Genomic DNA, 18,604 nt, shown 5'->3' with positions numbered 1-18,604 from the left:
ATGGTGTTGGGAAAATTGGACAGACACATGCAGAAGAATGAAACTGGACCATTTCCTTACACCACACACAAAAATAGACTCCAAATGGTTGAAAGATCTAAATGTGAGACAAGAGTCCATCAAAATCCCAAAGAAGAACACAGGCAGCAACCTCTTCGACCTCAGCCGCAGCAACTTCTGCCTAGAAACATCGCTAAAGGCAAGGGAAGCAAGGGCAAAATGAACTATTGGGACTTCATCAAGATAAAAAGCTTTTGCACAGCAAAAGAAACAGTCAACAAAACCAAAAGAAAACTGACATAATGGGAGAAGGTATTTGCAAATGACATATCAGATAAAGGGCTAGTATCCAAAATCTACAAAGAGCTTTTTAAGCTCAACACCCAGAGAACAAATGATCCAATCAAGAAATGGGTAGCAGACATGAACAGACATTTTTCCAAAGAAGACATCCAAATGGCCAACAGACACATGAAAAAGTGCTGAACATCGCTCGGCATCAGGGAAATCCAAATCAAAACCTCAATGAGATACCACCTCACGCCAGTCAGAATGGCTAAAATTAACAACTCAGGAAATGACAGATGTTGGCGGGGATGCGGAGAAAGGGGAACCCTCCTACACTGTTGGTGGGAATGCAAGCTGGTGCAGCCACTCTGGAAAACAGTATGGAGGTTCCTCAAAAAGTTGAAAATAGAGCTACCCTACAACCCAGCAATTGCACTACTGGGTATTTACCCCAAAGATACAAATGTAGGGATCCAAAGGGGTATGTGCACCCCGATGTTTATAGCAGCAGTGTCCACAATAGCCGAACTGTGCAAAGAGCCAAGATGTTCATCGACAGATGAATGGATATTATCACTTTTTTAAGAGACCGAAAAGAAATATGGCAAAATATGAAAAGAAGAATAAGGGATATTTGCTCTTAGTTTTCTTTCTAAGGAATTCTAAAAAGTTTTTCTATCGAAAGAACTTACTATTTCCAAAAAACTAGAAGTTTACGGTAATGAAAGGTTTACTAATACCTTACCCACCACTTCTTGTGTTCTCCATTATGTTCCCTATTATGGTTATCATCCCTTTTTCCCTCCACCATTCCCAAAACCAAAGTAAAACTTTTATAGTTCTGTTAATGTGGAGAGGCATATTCCTCCTATAACTATCCAGTTGGTTAACTTCTAAAACAATACCCTAATGAAAAGGATAGATAAGGTTTACCTTATTTCCTTCTTCTTTGAATTGGGGATTGATTATTTTTACAAAAGAATAAAACAACTGACGAATTCTGGAATCTCCAATAAATGCAATATGTTTATCTACAAGACAGTTCTTTGCTTCACTGAAATCAACAAAGAAACATTAATTACAATAAGTAAAATCAGCATGTTGGCATTTCAAAGCACATAGTTTGTGAAGAAAGTAGTACAGAATTATCATACACACAGTTATGTTGCTTTAGAAATAGGTGGCCAGGTTTGTTTAGCCAACCAGCCCATGGATGATCAACTAACTCTACAATGATTAATAATTACAACCCTCATTTGTTAAGTGTTTAAGAGGTACTCTAAGTATATTAAGTGCTTTCTATCCATTATCTCAGAATCTAACTCCATGAGGTAGCTATTCAAGTCCTAAAGCTAAAGTCCTTCACTCACGGGCTACTTATTGCCTTGGGCCTGGTTCTCTCTCACCTGAGATAAAGAAGCTTGGACAATTTCTTTCCCTAATGCTTTTGGCAGGAATCTTCATTTGGGCTCACCCCCACTTCCACCCCCCACTCTGTCAGCAATTCTCTACCATCATATAGAGAAGTACCATATAGTATTTTCTTTGCTTTACCAACCCCTCTCCACTAGATATTAAGATCCATCCTAGAAAAGAAAACAAACAACAAAATGAAGAAAACTTACCTGATTTTGTATTTATGCATCATGCAACTGTGAGGTTGCCAAACTTTCTCTCCAAGAAATCTGCCACTTGAGAGAAGGTATTCACATGAATCATTGCCTGTAATAGTTCAGCAAACAGTGTTGTAAACAATAGTTATATTTTTATACTTTGATTATCTGACCTCGTGTAAGCTCTTTGAGATGAGAAAGTACAGTTTTCTACGCTTCACTATACCTTCTAGGTGGATATTACTCATCCATGAGAAGCACAGTAAATATCATTATATTCATATTCAAGAGGATAAAAGCCACTAATGACAGATGCTTCACTGTAGAAGGGACTCCTAATTCTTAAATGCTATATTCACTGGTTTGGCAGTGCCTTCTGCTTCAGGTCTTTTTTCTAGGGACATCATCTCAAACTCAGAACCAGCTTATATCTGCTGACCACTCCTAGTTGGGAAAGAAAAGTTTAAGGAATAAAAGAGAAGACTTTGGAAATGGCTTCTTATTCAACTATTATAATGTATAATGCATTTGCACAACTGGAAATGCAGTAATGAAGATATTTTACAAACCTACTCCCTGATTTTCACAACTCCCCTGTGAGGAAGTATGGTAGCCCTATTCTGTAAATGTGCAAACAGAAAAAGATTTATTCAAGAACTTCCTACTGAGCTTACTAAAATTTCATCCTGTTATAAGTTACAAAGATAAGACTTAAAACTATGTTAGCTACAGGTGGCCAAAGGTACATGGTATAGGTATCAATAACAAATGTAGATTTCATCGTTATTAATAGTCAGCCTCTCTGCTTCTCTTGATGTTCTTGCCTTCCTTTCCAGTCATCAGTCAGCTCCTCCCAGTTTGCTTGAGGCTGTCACGATTTCATACAGAAAGTTCCACACCTGGGAAACCCCTCAGTCTTGTATAAACGGGACAGATGGTCACTGTATTTCCTTTGGCCATTTTATTAGACATTAGCTTACATGACTCAGGGAGTTTAAAAGGGATTTGGAGGCATTAAAAAAGTCCAAATATGTCAAATGGAAAAGGGAGAAATGAGATATTTAGGAAAACCATGGGGGGGCGCCTGGGTGGCTCAGTTGGTTAAGCGACTGCCTTCGGCTCAGGTCATGATCCTGGAGTCCCGGGATCGAGTCCCGCATCGGGCTCCCTGCTCGGCGGGGAGTCTGCTTCTCCCTCTGACCCTCCCCCCTCTCATGTGCTCTCTCTCTCTCATTCTCTCTCTCGCAAATAAAAAAAAAGAAAAAGAAAAAGAAAAACCATGGGGTTACAATAAAACATACGTATTATTTAATTTAATCACTAGTTCTTTATTAACAGTCACAAATATATTTGTTAAGGTCAGGAGAGAAACGCTACGGCACAAGAATGGTCCTGAACCATTTAGGGTGGGGACAGAGAACACCCAAAGATATTTCAAGTAGAACATCTGTTTTCTCAGCTGGTTATCCATTTATCTGGCCAACATACAGATAAAAGGTGATACAAATACAAGATAATGAAGGTGCTATTATTTCAGTGTTATAAATTCTAAAATAGAAGAGGAAGGAAAAGTGAAAATACTGCATTGTTGTCCTGGTAGAAAACTGGATAGGGAAAGCAAAATATCAATTATTAAAATTATGCAATTATATATGTAGCCTGTGCAGGTTTTTTTTTTAATTTCAAAGATTTTTTAATAATAGCTCTCTAAGGAAACTATAAATAATCCATTCTTAATTCTTTCCAATTATTAAAAACTAATTCTAGTTCTAAAAAACAAAATTAAGCTACATAAATAATCAAGAAGGAGTAAAGAAAGGACTATAAGAACACACAATTAAGTTATTTTTCTAAAAACATCCTTCTGCTTCATTCTTTTATAATGGTTCTATACTAAAATCCTATTAAAAATCTAGTAAATGTTTAAAATTAGAACAAAAATTCCATATTTATAGCATTTCTACCTCTTTAAATACATCTATAAACCAAGCAAAAAGTTAGTAACATCTATTTTCTAAAAAACTTATAAGAAGTTGCAAATAACTAGGTATTAATTCTGTGGACTTTTTCTTCCTTTTCTTTCTTCCTTCTCCCTTCCTTTTGTTGTTGTTATTTGATTTTTGTTTTTTAATAGAACTTGAAACAGAAACACATCTTCAGTATGTGGGATTATGATATTTGTTAAGTATCTACAGGGTTTTCAATATGGTTTTATTAAGATGGAAGTACAATACCAACATCTTAAAATAACCAGTCTTTTCTCCACCAGAAAATGTGTTTAAAAATGCAAAGTTCTTTTTTTCCTCACTACTACTACTCACACATTGTTTTTTAGTAGTTCAGCTAGTGGGAAAAACAGCTCTAAACTGATGAATCCATATTAGAGCCCCCCTCCCACCGGCAAAACAGATTTGGAGTTGCCACTAACCACACTGTAAACATCGTATTTTAGAAACCACTGGTCTTGGGATGCCTGGGTGGCTCAATCGGTTAAGTGTCTGCCTTCGGCTCAGGTCATGATCCCAGGGTGCTGGGATGGAGTCCCACATTGGTCTCCTTGCTCAGTGAGGAGCCTGTTTCTCCCTCTGCCTGCCGCTTCCCTGCTTGTGCTCTCTCTCTGACAAGTAAATAAAATCTTAAAAAAAAAAAAATAGAAACTACTGGTCTTTCCAGGAAAGAAACTTTTAATTTGCTAATGTAATGCTAGTTGATGATGACATTTCCTAATATATTTTATGACGCAAAGTTTTTTTTAAGTAATCCTTGTATCTGAAATCGATAGCCTCTTTATCATATTGGTTGAAGTTCCATCAGAAGATAGCAATTGTATCAGCTATTTTAATAGAATCTAATATAAAGAATTCTTAGAAAAGTAAAAGAACTGCTAATTAGACAATAAAAAAGGCAAGAGACTTTTCTTATACTTGTCTGAAAAATAATAAATAGTTGTAATAACTATTATAATCTGATTGAAAATAAATTAACCTAATCTAAAAAAGAAAACTCCCACAAAATTCCATACTCTAAAACAACTTCTCTTTTCCTGAAAAGTACTTTTGGACCAAATCACTAAATGTAACCTAGATGTTAAAATAAGTTGAAGTCCCACATCTTTATCATGTATACTAAGTATATACAAATATCTGCTGGCACATATTTCCCTTTCAAAATCCACCCAGAAAAACCCCAAACAAAAGAAAACAAAAAATCCCAGTCATTATTTTCATTTGTCTCATATAATTTTGATAGCTAGTTTAAAACAACCAGTGTGAGATGCAAGTTGCCTAGTGCTCAGATAAATTAAGCTAGAAACACAATAAAAACAAACAAAAAAAAACACAAAAAACCACACACACAACTAGAGGGATAGAATTCTCTACTTCAGCTATCTCCAATACTAAGATTATCTAGACGAATGGCTGTCTTCAGTCTATTATTTTAACCATAAGCATTTTGGTTTGTCAATCTAAAGTCTCAGGTTTTTATGTATAATTTTTCTATACTATAAAGATACTAAAAGCAAACAAAGTAAGTAAAAAGACAAACGTGTTTAAAAAAAGCTGAAAAACAAAATATAACAAGTAAGGAAAACATCTAATGTGCTAGGTAAACCATAGCTTATATTTCCCTTTCAATAGAACAACTCTGGCATACTGCACCCTTAGACTGGCTGAATCATCCTACCGAAGCTATCTGTTTCTTACTACCAACCATGAAAATATCCATAAAGTTTTTAACATGATTTGTGGAATATTTTGTTTGCCTAAAATTCAGCAAGGTCACACTTTGGTCTGTGTTGAAAAATCACTTTTAGGGGCACCTGGATGGCTCAGTTGGTTAAGTGTCTGCTTTTGGCTCAGGACATGATCCCAGAGTCCTGGGACTGAGCCCCACATTGGGCTCCCTGCTCAGTGGGGAGCCTGCTTCTCCCTCTGACTCTACCCCCCACCCCCTGGCTTGTGCTCTCTCTCTCTAATAAATAAATAAAATCTTAAAAAAAAAAGGAAAAAAAAGAAAAATCACCTTTTACATTTTTCATTTGACAAACTAGGAGTGCCTCTATTACAGGTGGTGTCATATATCAGGATCTTTCTGGCAAAGAGAGAAAAGGCTAAGAGACCTACTGGCCTCTTGTCACAGAAATGATGTTTTTAATCTGTAATCACAATATTAATGGAAATTTTGTGATTTAGTAATGTCAGAGATTGAGAAAATTCAGAAGAAATATAGTTAATCGGATTATTATTTAAAATGTCATTCTACTATTTTATGTGAAAGTAATATTAATAAAAAAAAAACCCTTTATTTTCTGAAGTTGAGATCAGAATATACTATTAGAACATGAAATTCAATGAAAACCAAAAGAACCAAATGAAAGGAGAAAAATAGAAGGAAATAAGGATTTTGAAAATCTATCCGATTATTGTTTATGGAGTTCCTTCTGTGTGTTAAGCTCGGATAATTTAAAGATGAATAAAATACCCTTGGAAGCTCACAGATTGTGTGGGGAAGATGGATACAAATTATTATGATACAACATAAGTACTTACTAATTGCTATAGAAACACTAAATCTCTAATTCTTATTTCTGTGATGGTGACATCTGAATCAGACTCTGAAAGAAAAATCTGTACTTTCTTTTAAGGAGAGAGGTCACTGCGGGCAGAGAAAATCAGGTATCTGTAAGATATGTAAAAGGGCAAAGCATATTGTGACTGTGAGCCTGGAGTTTAGAAAGAAGGGAAAAGATAAACATAGGTAGGTAATAAAAAGTAAGCTGGTCAGATTTTGAAGTTTTACACATTCAACTTTTTGAAAATCATTTTATTTTAAAAAGAAAAGGAAAAACTCTTGACTGATACTGTGAGGTTGAATTAGTGTTTCTAAAGTATTTAATCCATGTCCCTCTGGAAAATGCTTTCTCACTCCATCTTCTATACATCACCACTGTCTAAGGAGCTCTGAGAAAGGCAGTCTATAACCTAATGGCATGAGGCAGACTAACTGGGTTGTAAATCCTAGCTCAATCACTGACTAATTGTGTGTCCTTAGGCAACTTAACCTCTCATGCCTCATCTTTAAAATGTAAATAATACCGTAATTCGCTGGATCTAAGACCACTGATTATAAGATACATCATTATTTTATGTAACACTAAGAAAAATGTTATCAATTAAACTTTGACATGCAATAAAGTTTTAAAAATTCATCCTGATTACAGAGATGTCAAAAATGGTGGTGGGGGGGATAGAATGGAGGATGAAATATGGTAATTTTAGCTACCTCACAGAATGGTTGTAAAGACAAAAGGAGTTCAAACATGTAAAACCCTTCGTAGCACAGCACCTGGCATATAATAAGTACTCAAAGTTAGCATGTCGTGTTTGCCAAGCCTTACTTTCTGCCATACGCAATTCTTTCCTTTCTATAGTTTATAAAGCAAGAGATACTGAAGATATGTATTCGAACTGCATTCACTCTACCTTGCCTGAGGTGTCCGTACACCCACACACTGGAGCTTTTAATATAAAGCATAAACCTCTGTAACTAATAGAAAGTCCTTTCTTATTCTAAAGATTTATGATATTGTGATGCAAGTGTAGGGTTATCTTTGTGTGAAGAGCATTACATTTCATGCAGTTTGACTCTGCCAAAGCATGAGGATGTCTAAAAACTTCTTGGTAGGATCATTATTCTTCCCAAACAGTGTCTGGCTCAAGTTCTTGACATTCAGTCTAAGCAAGTACACACACCAGGTGTACTGCTTCACGCTGAAGACACTGAAGCACCTACGGAAGCTGGTGACTAGCTTCTGGAGGAGGCTTTATAAACAACCCCAGATTGCTACACTGACTCATAAAGTTCCATCTGACATTCTGTTTTCCCTGCTGATGACAGATCTTGAAAGGATGAAATGTAGAATCTAACTATAATAATTAGTATCCAAGTTTATCAAAAGACAAAAGCACAATATAAAGTTAAAGGGAGGGGGACCAGAGATTTACCTTTAGCATGGTAGCACCACAGTTATAACATTTATCTTCACTACCTTCACATAGACAAGATCGAGTTAGGTTACTGTCATCTTATACCAAACTAACATAAAATGATTAATAGTAGTTAGGAAATTTTCTTCAAAACGAACACGAATTAATGCATCAACACTGCTGGTTTCACTTTACATATGAAAGTTTGACTTCTGTTAGAGCCATTGCCAATGAACCAAAGTCCAGCCAGATCATATGGCTGTGACCTATAGGAGGGTGAAAGAGAAAGGCCAAAGGGTATAAAGAATTTATCTTTTAAAATCGATTCAGCGCATTTATATACAGAACTATTCATCCAGTATGGTACTAAAGATTTTTAATCCTCAAGAATTGGAGAAAACAAAGCAGCAAAACTGCTCAAAATATCCTACACTTTGAAAGATCTCCTGGGATGAGAACAGAGCTCAGATTCCAATGCCCCATTTACTGGATATTTTGCCAAAGTGGGTGCAAAGTTAAATGGGAACAGCGTTAAATGTGCACCTGTCCATTACACATTACATCTTGACCAATTAATCTCATAGTCACCCAGAGCTCTCCAGATAATGGCTTCGATTATACTAAGAGCCAAAAATAAAAGATCCTATCATTATTAAGTTAACCTCAGCTCGTCGGCCTCTCTGCTAGTGGTATTTTAACAGAGAAAATTAGAAAAAAAAAAATCAATCAACAAGGACAAGTAAATATCCCTTGATTACTGAAAGATAATTCGTTCTGAAATAAGGAGGTCATATTTCCTTTTCCCCTTTACACCAATTTCAAAACCCACATCGAAGGCCTCCTTTCAAACTGCTTCCGACGTAACTTCCTTGCCCACCTCGACTCCTGTCAACCCACAACTTCCTTTCAAATAATCTGCCCCAGTGCCTTTACTTTGTAAAAAGTGTGCAGCCAGAACCCTTGAAACGTTTCTGGATCACCGAGGCTGGGCGACACCTCCTCCATTTGGCCAAGGGCATCCTTTGCCAGCTGTCGCCCAGGCGGCAGAGGAAAATGGGGCGGCCCTTGCCGCTGTCCAACAACAGCTCGGCTCGGCGGCACAGGGCAGAGGCCGGAGTAAACAAAGGCTAAAGAGCCGGACCCCTCGGGCTCTGAACCGACGACCCCAACTCTGGCAAAGGGGCCCCTGGCAGGCGGGGCCTCCGCCTCCGGCGCCCCGGGCTGGCCCCCGAGGGTCCGACCCGGTGCACGCGAGGCCCGGGCCTGGCGCGGCTCCCCCGGCGCAGCTCGCGCAGGAGCCCGGGCCCCGGCAGCAACTCGCGCCAGGCCCGGGCCGGCCGGCCCGACCGCAGCGCAGGCGGCTCAGGGGCCCCAGGACCACGGGCCCTTCTCTAGGGGCGGCGCGCACTGGGGTCCGCTCAGTCGGCCAGGGGCGCCCGGCCCTTGGCCGGGGACACCTGGGGGCACGTGGGGGCACCGCCTCCGCCGCCGGCCCGGCGCGCGGGCGGGCGGGCGCGCGGGCGGACGCGTGAGCGTGGGCGTGTGTTGGGCGAGGGGGCGGCCTCCAGCCGCCGCGTCGCCTCCTCCCCCGGCCGGCCCAGGCAGGGGGAGGGCCCGCTCACCTCGGTAGCGGCGGGAGGCGAGGTGGCACGCTGCGAGGAGCAGCACGGCCACCAGCGCCAGCACCTTGGCGCTCCTCACGCTGAAGTAGTGGTTGATCTCCCGCTTGCCCAGGTTGTAGGCCAGAGCCGCCATCTTGGTTCCTCCATGACAACAGTGCGCGGCGGAGCGGGGAAGGGGCGCCGCACAGGGGCAGCACTGGGGCTGCCGCCGCCGCAGCCAGGCGAGGAGCCGCCGCCAGCCCCCGCGGCCGCCACCCGCGCCTCCCGCCGGGGAGCCTGACCCCGCCGCCGCGGCGCGCCGGGCCTCCACCTGCGCCTCTCCGGCCGCGGCCGCCTCGGCGGCTTTACCCCAGCCTCGCCACCCCTGCTCGGCGGTGCCGGTTCCCCAGGCGCCCTGGACGCCTGTCTCCTCCCCTTCCTCCTCCTCCCCTTTAGCCTCCTGCCTTAATAGCGGCTGCGCCTGCGAGGGGGGTCCGGATGCCCGGTGCTCCGGGGTCACGGGCCCCAGACAGCTCTCCGGGGTCAGCGGGTCAGGGGCGCCGGCGGGCGGCGGCAGCGGCAGGGACATGAGGATGTGAGTAGAGGGGACGAAGGGTCCAACCGAGCCCGAAAGCGAGCCCTGGGGCTTTCTCCTGTCTTTCCGGCCACTACCTGAGCCCAGGTTGGGGCACACAGAACTACAGTTCCTGAAGAAAAGTACACGTTATTCCACCCCCCCCAGCACACCCTTTCCGAGCTTTCTACCACCCCTGAACCTGCCCAGCTGCATGTGATATCACGGGGCTTATGGTCAACCTATCCAGTCAGTCTGGCTGGTCCTAGATGCTTGACAGGTGTTGAAATTGCGGATCGCTCTAGCACCCAACCCACGAAGACCAGTCAACCCTTTAACTTACTTTCTTGGCCCATTTCTCTTGAAACTTAAAAAAAAAAAAAAAAAAATCCTCAGTTGCCCGATTCCGCGAAGTACAGAGTAGAAGGTACAGAACGAGCCTAGCTTAGTGTAGGTGTTGGGGCGAAAAGATCCTCACCCTTCATTTGTATTTACGTAAGGGTTAGCTAGGTGGATGCGCCAAACATTAAAAAGTGTGCTCGTGACAATCATTCCTGCTCCTAAAGTTGGTTAATATTTTGTGGCTATAGATAAAGCAAGTATGCCTTTGCTTCTATGAAGCGCTTGTTATCCCTCACCCAGCTTTTTCTTTGTTTTTGTTTTCTCCTGTGCTGCCCTCCAGATGGGAATGGTTATTTATATTGCTTTCCTATCTCCTTGCCTTGTTTAAAGTGAGTCACTGGTTAGTTGGGGTGTTTTCAAGTATTCTTTACAACTTTCCCATTTAGCCATTCCTGAACTTGTGTTTATGAGCCCCTCTTAAAATTATAGAATGTTAGATTTGAAGGGACTATCGAGATCTTGTCATCCCAATTCTTTTCATCCAAGGACTCTTTTTATTATGTTTTCATCTGTGGACCCCATATCTTGAAAGATTTTGTCACTTAAATGAAATCACATACATCACTGTCATGGATGTAATGCTAATAAGCAATAAAGTTAAATAAGTGTACAAACACTAGGCACTGTCCCCTGGAAATGGTCGCTTAATTTTGGCTGTCACTCTTCTGATCCAAGGTTGATCACATGCTGGAGGAATTAAATCAGATATTGTAAAAACCAGATAAATAACTCTGCTAACAGCATATGGTCCGCCAATAACATCCTAGAAATTTCTATGATGTCATCAACAGCAAATTAGAATTTCTGATCAGCGTGTGATAACCAGTGTTAGCCCGCAGGGTTGATTTAATGCCTGCCAAAAGTAAAGAAACTTGACATTTTATTTAATTGCAATTTCCAGAAGGCTTTCTGAAATATTGTAAATAGCTTGTGGACTTCATTCTTCCTTCCCTCTAGTTTAAAGCTAATCCCTCTCCCCTGCTCTAAATCTCTTCCTGTCCCCCTTTCTTGGGGTGTTGATGACTCCATCAGTCATCCCTACGTCAATCATCCTCTCTCTGTGTCTTCTTTAAACTCTCCCTCTCTCCTGGCTATTTCCCTTCCACCAATAAGTTTCTCATTTTAGTGAAATACATCCATGAACTGTTTCTGTGTGTTTACTTCTACAGCTCTCTTTTCTTCTCTGAACAAGTATCTCGAAAGAGTAGTTGACTTTGAGGTCTCCACTGGCTCCACTCCCATTCTCCCTTCTAAATAACTCTCAAATATACTGCCTCTGCTCTATCCCCTTGCTGTTGCCTTGGTTAAGGCGTGATTTCTTGCCTGAATTTCCTATTCCCTTAACTCATCTTCCTCAATTCCGGCTCAAAAATCCAATCTTACTGCTTCTCTGCCATACCTCTAACCAGACTGAACTTTTCAAAACTCAAATCTGATGATGTTAAAAACTAGATAGTGGCTCCATGTTCATTTGCCAACCCCTAAACCATCCAGAATGTTTACTAATGCTCTGCCAGTTACCTCACCCCCTAATAATCTGATAAAAAGGGAAACCATCTGATAGGAACACTTTCAACTGTGCATTACTTAAAAACAAAAGCAAAAACAGAAACAACTACCACATTTATCCCTTTTCTTCTAACCAAATATCGATTTCTCATTTTACCACAGGAGGTTATGGGGATAAAGAGGACAGGAAAAGGAGACAAAATGGAGCAGCCAGAACAGTAGGAGGAGCACAATTTTGAGGTGAGAATCTTCTGGTCTAAATTGTTTCTGTTTCACTATATCCATTCATTCGTTTATATTGATCTAATTTTTTATTATGGTATAATTGACATAACATATTAATCTCAGGTGTGCAATGTAATGATTTGACATTTATATATAAAGTATTACAAGGTGATCACCACAATGATTCTAGTTAACATCAGTCACCGTACATAATTACAAAGATTTTTTTCTTGTGATGAAAACTTTTAAGATCTACTCTCTCAGCAACTTTGAAATACCCTATACAGTATTATTAACTATACTTCTTTTCTGATTTGAAAAATTCCTTCTTCCTCCACCAAAGCTGTCTCTTTCATCTGTGTGTTGGTATACCCCTATTTGAGAACTTGGTCTCGTAAGTTTCCCTTCTTTATTTCTACCTTCAATATATCCTTCTTCACTGTTTGTCCTATATATAAGCTCAAATGTTTCCTATTTAAAGCGCCTTCCTTAATTCACTACACAATCTCTCTTCTCCCTATGGAACTTCTTGAAGGAACAATCTGATTTCTTTCTTTCTTTCTTTTTTTCTTTCTTTCTTTCTTTCTTTCTTTCTTTCGTTCTTTCTTTCGTTCTTTCTTTCGTTCTTTCCTTCCTTTTCTTTCTTTCTTTTGTTTTCTTTCCTTCCTTCCCTTTTCTTTCTTTCTTTTACCACTTACTGATTTTTAAGAACTTGAAAACTAACTTCTCCTATTACTTTACTTAAACCACTTGTTCAAATGTCAGCCGCATCCTAACTGACCAAACCCAATGTCTCTATCCTAACTTTATCCTTCTTCCCTGCACAGCATTGTTGGAATATTTGCTTTCTTAAATCTTTTCTTTTTGACTTCTGTGACACTACATCCTTCTGTCTCCTTTCTCATGCATCTCCAAGAAGAATCCTCTTGCTTTTGCAAATCCTTATATGTAAGTACTTTTCAAAGTTTTCTTGTTTGCTTACTTTTCTTCTTGGGAAACCTACGTTACACGTTGGCTTCAACTATCACATTGGATCCTGCATGCAACTTAGATTCCTCTCACATGCTCCAGACCTCATTCATGTATCTCAGGGATAGCTTCATCAAGTCTCTCATGGTACCTCAGACTCAATGTGTCGGAAACCAGTTTTATTTTCCTTCCAAACCCATTCATCCTGTTATGTTTACCATTTAGGTTATTGACACCACTGTCCTTCAAGTCATGCCTGCTAATCTTTGACACATCTTTCTCCTCTGCTTTATCTCAAGTATGGGTTTTCAGTTGGTTGTGTGATCACAGATGAGCCATTGGATAGTCAGAACAAAGTACTAAAACTTCTATTTATCGTGAATTCCTGTTACAAATGATTTTAAAAGATAATTTTGGTGACAAAAACAAACTTCACTTAACACCTCATGAAACGGATAGCCCCTTTCACAGAACTGCAAAATGTGGTGGAAGGCAAGGAATTTTAATTGGATAAAAAAAGAACCAAGGAAGAGAAAAAGAGACAATATCTAATTGGCTGGAGTCACACAGTCAACTTTGTTTGGGATGAGAAGAAACAAGGAAATAAGTATACAGCCCAGAGCTAGCTTGGCATTTGCGAATTGGCTCATTGCATTTCTGGTTAAGTGGGGGCATTTACAAGAGACACAAAACTTAGAAAAGTTTTGATTTGCTGATATGGCACCCCTGGGCAGGAATGGCTTATTTTGGGCCTAAGAAGTTATTTCAATATTCCTAACTACAAGAAAATAAGGTTTTATTACTATTTCATATAAGTACTTCCCTTGTACCCTAACTTGGTCTATAGGTAGAGTCATGTCATGTGCACATGGAGAGGAATCCTGAGGGGAGTGTGGGAATTCACATTTGTGAAGAGATCAACAATGGCTCACTTATTTGTTGACTTTAAGCTGATTGTGCCTGTGAGCCTAACAAATGGATTCACAGATTGTATTATCTACTTTTACTTAAACTCACAAAATAGACGGTGACTTTAAAATTCCTTATGGTGAATGGGAATTGAAGATGATTCTAATTTATAAAAGCAATAGCAAACAAGAATGTGTAGAATGGAATCTTCTGCTACTACAAGCTCTTCATCAACTACCTCACATGTTTTTTAAAAAAAGTGTGCCTATTATATACACACATATAGATATATCAGATATGTACATAGATTGTGTATCATCCATGACATACACAGACATGGACAACTTAAATCTGTAAGAAATCAGAAAAAAATTTTGAAATTATCCAGATTATTTGAAATGAGAATTTACATTTGCTCATTGTAAACCACAGATCTTGCTATAAATCTGTGGTGCTTGGAGGTGAGTTACTACTAATACAAAGCCATGGAAATTAACAAGATGTTTAGAAATTAAGCATCCAAACATGAATTAAACCACTCTCTTTAAAAGCAAAAAAAAGTTTGTGAGCATGTGTGAATGTTTCAAATTACATGCATTATATTAGTTATATTAGCAGTACATTTTTTATAACTATGCATTAGTTGGAGGAGTTCATGCTCCAATTTTAACGAATATTGAGTGCACAGTCCAAAACCCCAAATCACTTACTTAGTGAATTACTGTATCCTTTTTATTCTGGTTTCCTCAAAGCTCTTTCCTTCTCCAGAATGCTCTGGTTCAGGCTTCAACCTGACCATTGCAATAGGTTCCTACTACTCCTTTTTCTGATATCTCACTTTTTCAATCTCTTTTTTTTGCCAATTGCTGCTAGAGTTACTTGTCTGAGGCTTATATTTGGTCTTGTCATTTCCCTGCTTAAAAACTTTGGGGGTTTCCTGTCAGGACACAAAGAATTCCCAGCCTCTTATCGTGTTGAGGGTTGGCTGTGGTTTGGCCTAAACCACCAAGTCTTCCATTTAGCTCTCATTTCCTTCAACCATGCTAACCTACAAGCCAGGAACATTACATTTCTGTCACTTTTCTCCTCCTCGAACCTTTGTTTAAAACACCTTTTTCCTTGCACCATGCATTCTACTTGTTTAAAGCCTGTCTTCTTTTTTCCCTACTTCAGCTTTATTGAGGTCTGATTGACAGAGACATTTGTTTGTTTGTTTGTTTTTTAAAGATTTTATTTATTTATTTATTTGACAGAGAGAGACACAGCAAGAGAGGAAACACAAGCAGGGGGAGTGGGAGAGAGAGAAGCAGGCTTCCCGCAGAGCAGGGAGCCCGATGCGGGACTCGATCCCAGGACCCTGGGTTCATGACCTGAGCCGAAGGCAGACGCTTAACGACTGAGCCACCCAGGCGCCCTGAGACAGTTGTTTATATTTGGAGTGTTCAGTGTGCTGGTTTGATCTATGTAGTCTTTGAAATGATTACCATAATTTTCTCCTTTAAAGCCTGCTCCAGGGGCGCCTGGGTGGCTCAGTCTTTAGGCGTCTGCCTTCGGCTCGGGTCATGATCCCGGGTCCTGGGATCGAGCCCCGCATCGGGCTCCCTGCTTCTCCTTCTCTCACTCCCCCTGCTTGTGTTCCCTGTTTCACTGTCTCTGTCAAATAAATGAATAAAAATCTTAAAAAAAATAAATAAATAAAACCTGCTCCATTTTACCTCTTCCATGAAGTAAGCCCATGGCTCCTGATGGGACTATAACTCTTTCCTTTCTCTGATTTCTCATAGTACTTTGTTTCTGTCTGGGCTTAAGTATGCATCCAGCACAGGCACCATCCAATCAGAACAGATACCTTCTTTACTTGGGCATATTGTGTGTATGGGGAAATTATCAGCTCAGTCTTTTGGGATATATCCCACTGTGCTTTATAATCTATTCAGTTATTATGTTTATCTTTGTCTTCTTCATTCCCCTCCTTCTAGATTTTATGCATTGGGGCACAGGGAGTTAGTACTTTTTGTATTTTGTAGAGAGTACTTGTGAAAGACTTAGAAACAGTCCAAGATATTGTGGTTGTCTTCAATGGAAAAGTAGGCATTGTCCAGATTATCTGATTCTATCGGGTCTCTGAATCTTTTATTGTCTTTGAGTTATTTTACATTGCTCTAAGTTATATAATACTTATAGTAATGCAAATGGTTTTTGTCCATAGAAATGCAAATTGTATCTCATTGGGATTCAGTTGATTATTGCTCTGTGGATATTGAGCAGTTTTGAAGTTTTACATTTGTTAGGCAAATTTATTTTGCCATTCCTAATGCCGTATATGTGTGGTTCTTTTAATTCTCCTTTGAACCAATTGTAATATCTCCTGGTTCCTTCATTAATTAATGAATTAAATAAAGGCTTTGACACATGATCATTTTATATCTGTATGAAAGTCATGCTATATCCTCTTCTAAAAATTATCTTTTAATACATGAATATGCCTTGAACTTAATAAATATTAATGTTTCTTAAATCCAAATTAAAGGTCATTTAATGAAGAACACTGGAGAAAATTGAGACACTTTTCTTCTGAGAATTTTTGAGACCATGGGATAGATAACTATTTTCCAAACTGAATTTTGGCTGTCTGAACAAGTGAATAATTTCCTACGATAGATTTAAAACTGGGCTTTTATCACAGTGAATTTGAATATTGGCCTTTGGATTTTTTGATCAAGTTGAGTGTACCTAAAACAAAACCCAAACATCCGGTTTGTCTTTACTCAAGTATTTGAAAACTGATACAAAAAGGAATAATAAATTCTAAAGTATTACTCAGTTACCTTATTATATGTTTTTAGTTGCATTTTTTTTAATCTGAAAGATTTCACCTTGAAAAAATTATTCAGAAATCTCAGTAATCATTTGGAAGTTGTATAAGGTAAAAGTTTCATACATGATGTAATAGTCTTAAATATAAGGAACACATCCTGCACCTTATGTTCACATCTGTCCTTGTCTTCAGATTGGGAAATGTGTGAGAGTCACCCTCAGGTCTCTGGGGTTTTTTTTTAATCTAAATTCTCTGCATATCCCAATTGTATTCTCTTTCTCCCACTTTTCCAGCTTCTCTTCTATCTCCTTTCCTTCTGCTCCAGTTGTGTTTCCAAATATCTGTACTTCTGAGAAAGCTCTTTACTACCTACCCTCAGATTCTCATTCACTTTACTGGTTTGGACAAAGGTGAAATCAGAGGAAATGAGAAAAAGGTGGACAGATTGGAGACAGACTTTAGAAGTAAAATAGACAGCACTTGCTGATGAGATTGTATGTGGGAGATGAGGAGGGAGAACCAAGTGTGACTTTTGTTTCTGGCTTGAGCAACTGGTGGATTCAGGGATCATTTACAGACATGGTGAGACTGGGGTGGCAACAAGCTTGGGAAAGATTATCATAACATTGTTTTCAGTGTCTTCTTGTTTATACTGAAGTATGCTTAAAAATTAAAACCCAGAAAATACAGTACATACTAAATTTTCATGTGTGAAATTCTGCTGCACCCACCACTCTCAACACCCTTTCTTTAGGGCAGAAAAAAATGCATCTCCCACTCCATTCCAAGTTGCACACTTTTTTTTTTTCAGGTGAAATCAACATTGTTTGTGTAAACATTTTTTAAAGATAAAGGGGGAGAGGGATGGTAGTGTAACAATTATTTTGCCCTAGGTCTTCCTCGAAGGCTAAGACAAATTCTCCTTTCTGTAGAAGTGTTGTTTAAATTAGCTGGAAATTCACAGTTCACTGCTTTTTAAAAGGCACCCTGTCCCTTAGGGAAGGAGAATATGAATATCTCCCACTGTTTCTAAGGTGAAGGATGTTAACCATTGATCAGATCAGAATGGAGCAACTTGAAGGGGAGAAAAAACTTCTAAATGACCTGCCTGGTTTCACAGCCTTCTGGCCCAAATGGTACTGACATTTTCATTAAGCAGGTTAAGGAAAACAATAGAGGTTAATTAACTTAACTTAGTGGTGTTTCAGCTGAAATGGCCGAAACTGCCCCAGGCCTCAGGTAAGTCTAATGTTGTTAGTAGCATCTTGGCCTTCCACTTTACACTATATCACCTTTGAAGGTCTGTAAACAAATTAGAATCGCTTTTTGTGGGGGGCTGTGTAGCTCACAGGGATGTGTGAAAATGTATTAGGTAACGTCTGTAAAGCACTTTAAATGATTTATTCTGGAGCCAGTTTTTCCTAAGGGATACTTTGTCTCACACGCTTCTAATTGCCTTCTAGCTGGATGAGAAAGAGCAATCTTCAACTAAACACTTAGTGGGTTGCAGGAGATGACTCATAGATCTTTTACTCTATGCACACAGAACATATACTTATATTTCCCATCATGAAATTCTGCCTTTTTAACTAGCATATTTTTCTTTTTGGTGACATTTAGATATCATTTTTGGCTTGCAGAAGTGGCAGGTATGACTTTGTGGTTGTTAGGAAAAAAGTTTTTACTACGGGGGTAGAATAATGTAAAAA

The 18,604-nt window shown here is 39.5% G+C and overlaps 1 protein-coding gene and 1 long non-coding RNA gene across 4 annotated transcripts in view; one reads left to right on the top strand and one right to left on the bottom strand.

The window, feature by feature from the left end:
- CASD1 (CAS1 domain containing 1) overlaps positions 1-9,816 on the bottom strand; it is a 49,803-nt gene extending 39,987 nt beyond the window's left edge. Inside the window, exons 1-3 of the mRNA XM_035020591.1 lie at positions 9,511-9,816; positions 1,914-2,010; positions 1,222-1,342 (exon numbers count right to left, since the gene is read on the bottom strand). Coding sequence (XP_034876482.1) covers positions 1,222-1,342; positions 1,914-2,010; positions 9,511-9,643 — 351 coding nt within the window. The 5' untranslated portion in view covers positions 9,644-9,816. The remainder of the gene's footprint in view (positions 1-1,221; positions 1,343-1,913; positions 2,011-9,510) is intronic.
- Positions 9,518-18,604, top strand: part of LOC118020778 — a 60,350-nt gene continuing 51,263 nt past the window's right edge. For 2 of the 3 annotated variants that reach the window (XR_004682006.1, XR_004682007.1), the window contains exons 1-2: positions 9,518-9,622; positions 12,137-12,214. This is a non-coding gene — a long non-coding RNA (uncharacterized LOC118020778). Of the gene's footprint in view, positions 9,623-9,999; positions 10,085-12,136; positions 12,215-18,604 lie in introns of those variants that run through there. The other variant, XR_004682008.1, reaches the window with a different exon arrangement.

The sequence above is a fragment of the Mirounga leonina genome, unplaced genomic scaffold (genome assembly GCF_011800145.1).
Source record: "Mirounga leonina isolate KUSES-001 unplaced genomic scaffold, KU_Mleo_1.0 Mir_174, whole genome shotgun sequence".
Classification (NCBI taxonomy): Eukaryota; Metazoa; Chordata; class Mammalia; order Carnivora; family Phocidae; genus Mirounga; species Mirounga leonina.
The sequence above is the reverse complement of the archived record's forward strand: the minus strand, read 5'-3'. Positions and strand labels throughout refer to the sequence as shown.